Here is a 12,399-nt window from a genome sequence, read left to right as displayed (position 1 = left end):
TTTAAGACAGCAGGATGAGACTTGATTTGACTGGGTAAAACACGGTACCTACGTCAACCATGACTCTTATTAAGAGTATCTATTTCATTAATCCAACCAATTACAGACCATTTAATTTGTCACCTGTGGCACAAAGATGAGACTTATTGAACTGCTGAGCACATTTTCACATCATTGGGATGTGTTTTACATGTTTTTGTTACTGCCATTGAAGTTTCTTATACTCACACATATACAGTTGTGGTCAAAAGTGTACATACACTTGTAAAGAACATAATGTCATGGCTGTCTTGAGTTTCCAATCATTTCTAAAACTCTTATTTTTTTGACATGTGTTTAGGGTCATTGTCCTGTTGGAACACCCAACTGCGCCCAAGACCCAACCTCCGGGCTGATGATTTTAGGTTGTCTTGAAGAATTTGGAGGTAATCCTCCTCTTTCATTGTCCCATTCACTCTCTGTAAAGCACCATTTCCATTGGCAGTAAAACAGGCCCAGAGCATAATACTACCACTGCCATGCTTGACGATAGGAAGGGTGTTCCTGGGATTAAGAGCCTCACCTTTTCTCCTTTAAAAGTATTGCTGGGTATTGGAGCCAAACAGCTATTTTTTTGTTTCATCTGACCACAGAACTTTCCTCCAGAAGGTCTTATTTTTGTCCATGTGATGTCAGATGAAACAAAAATGGTGCTGTTTGGCCACAATACCCAGCAATATGTTTGGAGGAGAAAAGGTGAGGCCTTTAATCCCAGGAACACCATCCTACCGTCAAGCATGTTTTGCTGTCAATGGAACTGGTGCTTTAAATGGGACAATGAAAAAGGAGGATTACCTCCAAATTTTTCAGGACAAGCTAAAATCATCAGTCCGGAGGTTGGGTCTTGGGCACAGTTGGGTGTTCCAACAGGACAATGACCCCAAACACACCTCAAAAGTGGTCAAGGAATGGCTAAATCAGGCTAGAGTGAAGGTTTTAGAATGGCCCTCCCAAAGTCCTGACTTAAACGTGTGGACAATGCTGAAGAAACAAGTCCATGTCAGGAAACTAACACTTTTAGCTGAACTGCACCAATTTTGTCAAGAGGAGTGGTCAAAAATTCAAGCAGAAACTTGCCAGAAGCTTGTGGATGGCTACCAAAAGCACCTTATTGCAGTGAAATTTGCTAAGGGACATGTAAGCAAATGTTGCAGATTTGCTCACATTTTCAGTAGACCCATAATAAATTCATAAAAGAAACAAACTTCATGAATGGGTTTTGTGACCAACAAGTACGTGCTCCAATCACTCTATCACAAAAAAATAGAGTTGTAAAAATTATTGGAAACTCATACAGTTATGAAATTATGTTCTATACAAGTGTATGTACACTTTTGATCGGGACTGTGTGTATATATATATATATATATATATATATATATATATATATATATATATATGTATATACACACACACATACATATATATACATATATACAGTATATATATACATACATACATACTGTACATATATATATATATATATATATATATATATATATACATATATATCAATTTTTTTAATACATATATGTATGTATATCCATCTATCTATCTACCTATTTCCCAAAAATTCCCACCAATTATGTAATATTTAAATGACATAAATTCCATCTCTTATTTTACCCTTACATTGGTGTGTCAAAATAATCCTGTTCTATTTCTAGGGTCAACTCATCAAAATAGCCAGAGCAGACAAGGCTCTGGCCGAAGGAAACGAGCCGCCACTTCCAGACCTGAGCGTGTTTGGCCTGAAGGTGTTATTCCATATGTCATCAGCGGTAATTTTAGTGGTAAGTGTCGACCTTTTATGTGGGCCATGTATTATTTCATGTATCACTCTATATGTGTCAATACTATAGGGTTGTACGCTGTACTGGTACTAGTATAGCATTGTGGTACTAATGAATAAAAACGTTACTATACTCTGTTTGAAAAGTACCGCTTCCCAGGCATGACGGCGTCTTGTCACGTTATGACATTGCTGGTTTTACGAGCAGAGGAGCATGTTCGGCAGTGCACACACACACACACACTCTTAGAGTACTTTCAAGCAGACAAAGTGTGTAGACAGAAAAGGGAGAATGGAGGCATTTTGGTGTAAAAAGTAAAGATAAAAGTGAAGTTATAACACTGAAACACCCTCAGGAAGAGGTACTTTAACACATGGCTAGCTATGGATGCAATGGATGTTAGCCGGTAGCTAGCTTGCGGCTAACATCCATCCACAGTGTTTTAGTTCTTCTAAATCACTAATCCTGGCCTCCATGGCGACAAACAAAGTATCAATCAATTAGTGAATGAATGAATGAATGAATCAATCAAATTCTACTTATATAGCCCTAAAGTGTCTCAAAAGGCTGCACAAGCCACAACGACATCCTGGGCTCAAATCACACATCAGGGCAAGAAAAAACTCAACCCAATGGGATGACAATGAGAAACCTTGGAGCAGGACCGCAGATGTGGGGACCCCTTCACGGGGCGACCAGTGCAATGGACGTCGAGTGGATCTAGTTAATAGTGTGACAGTCCAGTCCATAGTGGATCTAACATAATAGTGTGAGAGTCCAGTCCATAGTGGATCTAACATAATAGTGTGAGAGTCCAGTCCATGGTGGATCTAACATAATAGTGTGAGAGTCCAGTCCATAGTGGATCTAGTTAATCGTGTGAGAGTCCAGTCCATAGAGGATATAATGAATCGTGTGAGAGTCCAGTCCATAGTGGATCTAGTTAATCGTGTGAGAGTCCAGTCCATAGTGGATCTAACATAATAGTGTGAGAGTCCAGTGAATAGTGGACCTAGTTAATAGTGTGAGAGTCCAGTCCATAGTGGATCTAACATAATAGTGTGAGAGTCCAGTCCATTGTGGATCTAGTTAATCATGTGAGAGTCCAGTCCATAGTGGATCTAACATAATAGTGTGAGAGTCCAGTCCATAGTGGATCTAGTTAATAGTGTGAGAGTCCTGTCTATAGTGGATCTAACATAATAGTGAGAGTCCAGTCCATAGTGGATCTAACATAATCATGTGAGAGTCCAGTCCATAGTGGATCTAGTTAATAGTGTGAGAGTGCAGTCCATAGGGGATCTAGTTAATAGTGTAAGAGTCTGGTCCACAGTGGATATAACATAATAGTGTGAGAGTCCAGTCCGTAATGAATCTAGTTAATGTTGTGAGAGTCCAGTCCATGGTGGATCTAGTTAATAATGTGAGAGTCCAGTCTATAGTGGATCTAGTTAATAGTGTGAGGGTCCAGTCCATAGTGGATCTAACATAATAGTGTGAGTGTCCAGTCCACAGTGGATCTAGTTAATAGTGTGAGAGTCCAGTCCATAGTGGATCTAGTTAATAGTGTGAGAGTCCAGTCCATAGTGGATCTAGTTAATCATGTGAGGGTCCAGTCCATAGTGGATCTAACATAATAGTGTGAATGTCCAGTCCATAGTGGATCTAACATAATAGTGTGAGAGTCCAGTCCATAGTGGATCTAGTTAATAGTGTGAGTCCAGTCCATAGTGGATTTAACATAATAGTGTGAGAGTCCAGTCCATAGTGGATCTAGTTAATCATGTGAGAGTCCAGTCCATAGTGGATCTAACATAATAGTGTGAATGTCCAGTCTATAGTGGATCTAGTTAATAGTGTGAGAGTCCAGTCCATAGTCGATCTAGTTAATAGTGTGAGAGTCCAGTCCATAGTGGATCTAACATAATCGTGTGAGAGTCCAGTCCATAGTGGATCTAGTTAATCATGTGACTGTCCAGTCCATAGTGGATCTAACATAATAGTGTGAATGTCCAGTCCATAGTGGATCTAACATAATAGTGTGAGAGTCCAGTCCATAGTGGATCTAGTTAATATTGTGAGTTCAGTCCATAGTGGATTTAACATAATAGTGTGAGAGTCCAGTCCATAGTGGATCTAGTTAATCATGTGAGAGTCCAGTCCATAGTGGATCTAACATAATAGTGTAAATGTCCAGTCTATAGTGGATCTAGTTAATAGTGTGAGAGTCCAGTCCATAGTGGATCTAGTTAATAGTGTGAGATGAAGCCAAAATAATAGGTAGATAAATGACACAATGTTACTGCATACATCAGCAGACCAATTAGCAGTCTTTGTTTGTTTACATACTTCTAAAAGACAAGTTGTCTAGTATGTTCACTATTTTATTTAAGGAATAAATTACAATAAGTTTCATGTACTCTAACATTTTTGGTACAATAAAGACAATAATGCCATTTTTTATTTTATAATTTTTTTGTTTGAGGCTCTTCGATGAGGTGCTGACTTGTCCGGGGTGTACACCGCCTTCCGCCCAAATGCAGCTGAGTTAGGCTCCAGCTCCCCCCGCGACCCCAAAAGGGACAAGCGGTAGAAAATGAATGGATGGATGGACATTTTTTCGTGGTTCCCTTTATTTAGATAAGTATCAAAATACATTATAGTACCATTACCAAAATATTGGTATGGGGACAACCCAACAATCCTACTGGTAAGAGTATCAGACATGAATAACATTTATGTATTTTAGTTCCAGTGAATTAAATGAGTGGGTTGATGCAGAGATGATGAAACCAGATGGGGAGATGTTGGCGATGATGTCATCTTTACGACTTAATGACTGTATATGTTCTATTGGACTTCTTGGCGGACTACTTTTCCGCTGGTTGTGTGTCCTGGCTGCCACGATCTCACCCTGCCTTTGTCCACTCAGGAAGCCAGCGGGCCATATTCCGCCAAGCCATGCGGCACTGGGAGAAGCACACCTGTGTCACCTTCATTGAGAGGACACAGGAGGAGAGCTACATTGTCTTCACCTACCGACCATGTGGGTGAGTTCTTGGCTGGGCTCCTTTAGCTCCAGCTAATGATTTAACGCCTGTGTGCTTCCCTGCCTTTCAACCATTCTTTCTGCCTTCCCGGCCTCCGAGTGTGAGAGCTGTAATTACAGAGTTATTACACAGTTATTACACACACATTCCCTCTATCTTTTCATGGCAATGCGTCAGTCACTGGGCCCTTGTCTCACGCCTGTTGCACACCACTGCACCTCACTGGGAGACTTGCGCAGCCCTTTACCTTGTCCACTCAGCATTAAAATAAACGCTGAGAGGAAGTTTGTAGTTGCTAAGAGACCGTTCACTCGCGCTTTGGACCTGGCTTGTCAATTTATGACTATTTTAAATATCACAACAACCTGTCCAGCTTTTAAAGAGGAAATATTTTGACTGTTTTCTACAAAAGCCAAAAGCAGTGAAGTTGTCATGTTGTGTAAATGGTAAATAAAAAGAGAATATAATGATTTGCAAATCCTTTTCAACTTATATTCAATTGAATAGACTGCAAATACAAGATTTTTCATGTTCACACTCAGAAACGTATTTTTTTTTTTTGCAAATAATCATGAACTTATAATTTAATGGCAGCAACACATGGCAAAAAAAGCATTTTCACCACTGTGTTACATGGCCTTTCCTTTTAACTTTGTCATGAAAAAGGGACGATTTTGTCATGAAAAAGGGAGGTTTTTGTGGTTGGTGCACTAATTGTAAGTGTATATTGTGTTTTTTATGTTGATTTAATAAATAAAAAAATACAAATACTTTTATATTTTTTTAATATATATATATTTTTTTAATAAAAATGAATAAAAAATTCTTCTGCGTCCCGGTACCAATCGGGCCAGAGCGCGGCCCGGTGGTTGGGGACCACTGGTCTACGTCACATGTTCTCAGGTAAAAATTTGGCGTAGACTGTCTCTCCAGTATTGTTTTGTGGGCAGGTCTTATTTACGTGCCGTCTTTGTTGTAGTCTTTAGCGCTTCCATACGGAGTCTGGGGCGGCATAGCTCAGTTGGTAGAGTGGCCGTGCCAGCAACTTGAGGGTTGCGGGTTTGATTCCCGCTTCCGCCAACCTAGTCACTGCCGTCGTGTCTTTGGGCAAGACACTTTACCCACCTGCTCCCAGTGCCAGACACACAGGTTTAAAAATGTAACCTAGCTATTGGGTTCCACAATGTAAAGCGGTTTGAGTCACTAGAGAAAATTGCTATACAAATATAATTCACTTCACTTCACTGACAAATATATGTTAGAACTACGGTTGTATGGTATACCGGTACTCGTACAGTACTGCGAAAGTAATGAATCATTATCGGTACTAAGCGACCTCTAAAAACTACTGGTTCTCCCCCCATATTTCTTTTAGAGATGTAACGATAAACGGTGTAATGATAAACCTTGGTAAAACTTGACGGTTGGTGTGAACGTTTCGAATTAAAATGATGGGAAAACCGTGTTTGACGTCCACACTTTGATAAACTCACGGACTGATGACGCTGCTCATTCACTGGAGGAGCAAGCTAGCGCTAGCTAGCTGAAATGCTAACACAAATTCAGGACACATTAACGTCTTTCATGCAAAACCAACTTTTGGTAGCTGCTTTTGTATATCTGTGATCCGCATAAGTCCCAAAAAATGTGAAAATCAAACCGTGGAGGTGTGGCGGAGGTATTTATAAAAAAATCTTGCTTTCCTTCATACTTCCTTCAGACAAGTTGTTTCTAATTGTGACATCAACCGATATCTTCATATATGGTAGAAGTTTACCAAAAGTGCTTTGTGCAAGTCTGCCATGTAGTCAGTGAGCTTATTGACAATTTTTTTTCTCAATCCTCTTGTTATGGGGCCGACTGGCTCGTACATTCACATACATCCATTTCTAATAAAAAGTAGCGCATAGCTCCAACTTATATCTGTCAGTGGTCTCGAAAAGAAAGTGCGGAAAACTACAACATGGATGACGGGGAGAAGAGGCAGTGGAAGTAGAGCCACGGAAAAAAGAGTGCCCACAAAACAGTGCACCCTGAAGAGACGGTCTGTAAAACATCATTTGGACCAAAGAACCACCATTACATGTTATGTAGACCACAAGCAAGTCTTTTAAATGTAGAAAAAAAACATAATATGACCTTTTTAGAAATGACCTACCTCAATCTAAACTTGCATAAACATATGACTGTATGGGCAATAAGATAACTAACCTACAGGCTGTGCTCTATAATCTATAATTGAAAGAATAAAAACAAACTGGAAGCAAAGCGCTCCAACATCTGTTTTTACTTTATCATAAAAACAAAACTAAAAGACTTTACAAAATGAAAACAGAAGAAAACACACCTATTTAACACTAAAATCTAAATAATATGACAGAACTAAATGTAGTTTTTAATTTTAATTTAATTGAAATAAAACTTGGTTATAAAATGTTGGTGTGTCAAAGTGCTTTTTGAACAACACCATGATAGTAACGACAACCATTTTGGTTGCAAAAAAATGTGATTTGTATAATGTTCATAACGTGACATCCCTTAGACGTCATCTCCTGTTACTCCTGTTTCCTCACAGTACAAGAACTTAGACTTAGACAAACTTTAATGATACACAAGGGAAATTGTTACAATGGTTGGAAAGGGTAAGGGAAAGGATAATGCAAGTATAAAGTAGACTAAAAATGTACCGTAGTAGCAACATAAAATATAACATATATGTAATATTTACATATTATATATACAGTATATGATTGTAGAGGGTGCCCTCTCATGGGTTCTTTGCCAGGAGAGCCAGGAATTTCAGGGCATAACACTGTCTTATTTTCATAAAAAGGTGCAGAGGCTTTTGCTTTTCAGCAAAGTGTCTTTGTCTGCTGTGTCCGCTCAGCAGCACCTTCAACCCCGACTACTCGTCTCATCACGGCTGCTGCTAATAAAGGCAACAGGTGATTAGATAACAGGCCCACCTGGGCCATCTACACACCTGTCGCTGTCTTCGAGGCTGGTCCTGGCAACACCCTGTTCCATGGCAGGCCTGCAGGCCACGCCCCCCTCCACAATGATGTATACTGATATATTATATTATATTATATTTTTATATAATATTTAACAATGACGGGCTTCACGGTGGCAGAGGGGTTAGTGCGTCTGCCTCACAATACGAAGGTCCTGCAGTCCTGGGTTCAAATCCAGGCTCGGGATCTTTCTGTGTGGAGTTTGCATGTTCTCCCCGTGAATGCGTGGGTTCCCTCCGGGTACTCCGGCTTCCTCCCACTTCCAAAGCCATGCACCTGGGGATAGGTTGATTGGCAACACTAAATTGGCCCTAGTGTGTGAATGTGAGTGTGAATGTTGTCTGTCTATCTGTGTTGGCCCTGCGATGAGGTGGCGACTTGTCCAGGGTGTACCCTGCCTTCCGCCCGATTGTAGCTGAGATAGGCGCCAGCGCCCCCCGCGACCCCGAAAGGGAATAAGCGGTAGAAAATGGATGGATGGATGGATTTAACAATGACCATGTACAAATTCCGTTTCCATATGAGTTGGGAAATTGTGTTGGATGTAAATATAAACAGAATAGAATGATTTGAAAATCTTTTTCAACCCATATTCAATCGAATGCACTACAAAGACAAGATATTTGATGTTCAAACTCATAAACTTTATTTTTTTTTTTTGCAAATAATAATTAACTTAGAATTTTATGGCTGCAACACGTGCCAAAGTAGTTGGGAAAGGACATGTTCACCACTGTGTTACATCACATTTTGTTTTAACAACAGTCTGTAAACGTTTGGGAACTGAGGAAACTAATTGTTGAAGCTTTGAAAGTGGAATTCTTTCCCATTCTTGTTTTATGTAGAGCTTTAGTCGTTCAACAGTCCGGGGTCTCCGCTGTCGTATTTTACGCTTCATAATGCGCCACAAATTTTCGATGCGAGACATGTCTGGACTGCAGGCGGGCCAGGAAAAGACCCGCACTCTTTTATTCCGAAGCCACACTGTTGCAACACGTGGCTTGGCATTGTCTTGATGAAATAAACAGGGCGGTCCATGATAACGTTGCCTGGATGACAACATATGTTGCTCCAAAACCTGTATGTACCTTTCAGCATTAATGGTGCCTTCACAGATGTGTTAGTTACCCATGCCTTGTGCACTAATACACCCCCATACCATCACAGATGCTGGCTTTTGAGCTTTGCGCCTATAACAATCCAGATGGTTATTTTCCTCTTTGTTCTGGAGGACACCACGTCCACAGTTTCCGAATATAATTTGAAATGTGGACTCGTCAGACCGCAGAACACTTTACCCCTTTGCATCAGTCCATCTTAGATGATCTCGGGCCCAGTGAAGCAGGCGGCGTTCCTTGATGTTGTTGATAAATGGCTTTCGCTTTCCATAGTAGAGTTTTAACTTGCACTTACAGATGTAGCGACCAACTGTAGTTACTGACAGCGGTTTTATGAAATGTTCCTGAGCCCATGTGGTGATATCCATTTACCAAAATGGATACATGGATGATAAAGCAGGGCATTGGGAGAATGTCATGTGGTCAGATTAAAACTCAACTGGTTGTGTTTGGAGGGAAGACTTGGAATCAACTGATGTTTTGGGAGGAATCAGATTGAGTTGGTTTTTTTTTTGTTTTGTGAGATGGGGGTGGAAACATCATGCTTTGGGGCTGTTTTTCTGCTAAGGGGACAGGACGATTGATCTGTGTTAAGGAAAGAATGAATGGAGCCATGTATCGATGAGATCTTGAGCCAAAACCTTCTTCCATCAGTGAGAGCTTTGAATGGTTGACCAAATACTTATTTTCCACCATAATTTACAAATAAATTCTTTAAAATTCCTACAATGTGAATTCCTGGATTTTTTTCTCACATCCTGTCTCTCACAGTTGAAGTGTACCTATGATGAAAATTACAGACCTCTGTCATCAGGGAGAACTTGCACAATCGGTGGCTGACCAAATACTTTTTTGCCCCACTGAATGTGTTAATAAATTAACACTGAAATTCAAGTATTTATTTGATATATATATATATATATATATATATATATATATATATATATATATATATATATATATATATATATATATATATATATATATATAGCTAGAATTCACTGAAAGTCAAGTGTTATATATATATATATTTAATATATATATATATATAAAACTGTGTGTGTGTGTGTGTGTATATATATATATACATATATATATATATATATATATATATATATATATATATATATATATATATATATATATATATATATGTATATATATATATGTATATATATTTGACTCTTAACCACGACCCGCCCCCCGACCACGCCCCCCACCCCCACCTCCCGAAATCGGAGGTCTCAAGGTTGGCAAGTATGGTTGATATTGACAGTAAAAAGTCATTGTTGCAGTTGTTGGATATGAATTCAAATCATAACCAAGCATGCATCACTATGGTTATTGTCTCAAAGTACGCTATGGCTTATTTGGAGCTTTGTAGTGTTTTCCTGTGTGTAGTGTCTTGCACTCCTATTTTGGTGGCTTTTCCTGTGTTGTTGGTATTTTCCTGTAGCGGTTTCATGTCTTCCTTTGAGCGCGATTCCCCGCACCTGCTTTGTTTTAGCAATCAAAACTATTTCAGTTGTGCGGACGCTATCCTTCTTTGTATAGACATTGTTGATTGTCATGTCGTGTATGGGTGTAATTTGTGGACGCCGTCTGCTCCACATGCTGTAAGTCTTTGCTGTCGTCGAGCATTCTGTTTTGGTTTACTTTGTACCCAGTTCAGTTTTTGTTTTGTTTTCCATAGCCATCCCTAAGCTTCAATGCCTTTTTTAGGGGAACTCGCCTTTTGTTTATTTTTGGTTTAAGCAATAGATAGGACGTTTACAAAGCAATTAGCTAACTGCTGCTACCTACTGATATGGATGAGTATTACACGGTTAGTCTTCCGAGCTCTAGACAGCACAGACACTCAACAACAACATACAATTTGCAGACTATAATTACTGGTTTGCATAAAATATTTTTAGCCGAAATAGGTGAAATTACATAATCTCCCACGGCACACCAGACTGTGTCAAGTGTGCCGAGACAAAGTGGCTGAAAAACATTGCATTAAAGGACATAAGCTTCCTCAACAAAAGGCGAGTGCCCCTAAAAAAGGCATTGAAGCTTATGGAAAACGAAACTAAAAGTGAACTGGCTACAAAGTAAACAAAAACAGAATGCTGGACAACAGCAAAGACTTACAGCATGTGGAGCAGACGGCGTCCACAAAGTAATCTTGTTAACAGTTTTGCTGTTGTCCTTGCAGTCCAGTCTGCTGTTCAAGTGGACTCCCAGGTACTTGTACTACCCCATCACAGTGTGCACATCCCATCACAATATGGTTGTTATGGAAAATTGAAGAGTATGATGCCAAAATTTGGATTTTATGTTTAATTCGATTTTAGCCGTTCACATAACAAAAATGGGTCCTTAAGGCCAGAAAGCCACACGCGCTGTGTTGTGTAAACGTGGCTCCACTGCTAGGATGTCTCACCTTTGTGGCAACTTCAATGGTTTTGTGTAGAACATTAAAACGGTAGAGGGCAAGAATTGTGGTTTTGGCTCTTGTTACAAAGCCTTTGCTTCAATGTGGTAACTGAAGATAAGGCAGTCAAAGCCAGGAGTTTTAGGACATTGACGTTAGACTTCCTTTATTGTCATTCCAATTTCAACTTTACAGTATAGATGAGAACAAAATTTTGTTGCATTAGCCGGTTGTAGTGCAGGATAAAAGAGCAATATAGTGCATATATAAATAATATACAAATAGTTAGTTCTGTAACATCTCACATTGTCGACTATTTATTTCACAGACTTTCTATTTTGGCAAATGATGATGTGTGCGTCTTATAAATGCGACACAATCGTTCAGACCGCAGTGGCATCGGATGTGTATCGGACTCCATTCCACCTACGGAGGAGGACTTAGTTGGACTGTTCACATTCGCATGAGAAAATCCGATACATGTCAAATGTAGCAGAAAAAAGGGAACACACCTGCAGTGTGAACATACACTATATCGCCAAAAGTATTTGGCCAGCCATCCAAATGATGGGAATCAGGTGTCCTAATCACTTTGCCCGGCCACAGGTGTATAAAATGAAGCACTTAGGCATGGAGACTGTTTCTACAAACATTTGTGAAAGAATGGGTTGCTCTCAGTGATTTCCAGCATGGAACTGTTATAGGATGCAACAAATCCAGTCCTGAAATTTCCTCGCTCCTAGATATTCCAAAGTCAACTGTTGGCTTTCGCATAAGAAAAGTGAAGAGTTTGGGAACAACAGCAAGTCAGCCGGCAAGTGGTAGGCCACGTAAACTGACAGAGAGGGGTCAGCGGATGCTGAAGCGCATAGTGCAAAGACTTTCTGCACAGTCAGTTGCTAAAGAGCTCCAAACTTCATGTGACCTTCCAATTAGCCCACGTACAGTACGCAGAGAGCTTCATGG

The 12,399-nt window shown here is 39.8% G+C and overlaps 1 protein-coding gene across 1 annotated transcript in view; it reads left to right on the top strand.

Annotated features, from left to right (window-relative positions):
• bmp1a (bone morphogenetic protein 1a) overlaps positions 1-12,399 on the top strand; it is a 150,099-nt gene that overhangs the window by 54,571 nt on the left and 83,129 nt on the right. The window contains exons 3-4 of the mRNA XM_061906078.1: positions 1,707-1,832; positions 4,765-4,882. Of these exons, the coding sequence (XP_061762062.1) occupies positions 1,707-1,832; positions 4,765-4,882 (244 nt within the window). The remainder of the gene's footprint in view (positions 1-1,706; positions 1,833-4,764; positions 4,883-12,399) is intronic.

Source organism: Nerophis ophidion, linkage group LG07 (assembly GCF_033978795.1).
Source record: "Nerophis ophidion isolate RoL-2023_Sa linkage group LG07, RoL_Noph_v1.0, whole genome shotgun sequence".
Taxonomy (NCBI): Eukaryota; Metazoa; Chordata; class Actinopteri; order Syngnathiformes; family Syngnathidae; genus Nerophis; species Nerophis ophidion.
This window is presented reverse-complemented; position numbering and strand designations above follow the sequence as displayed.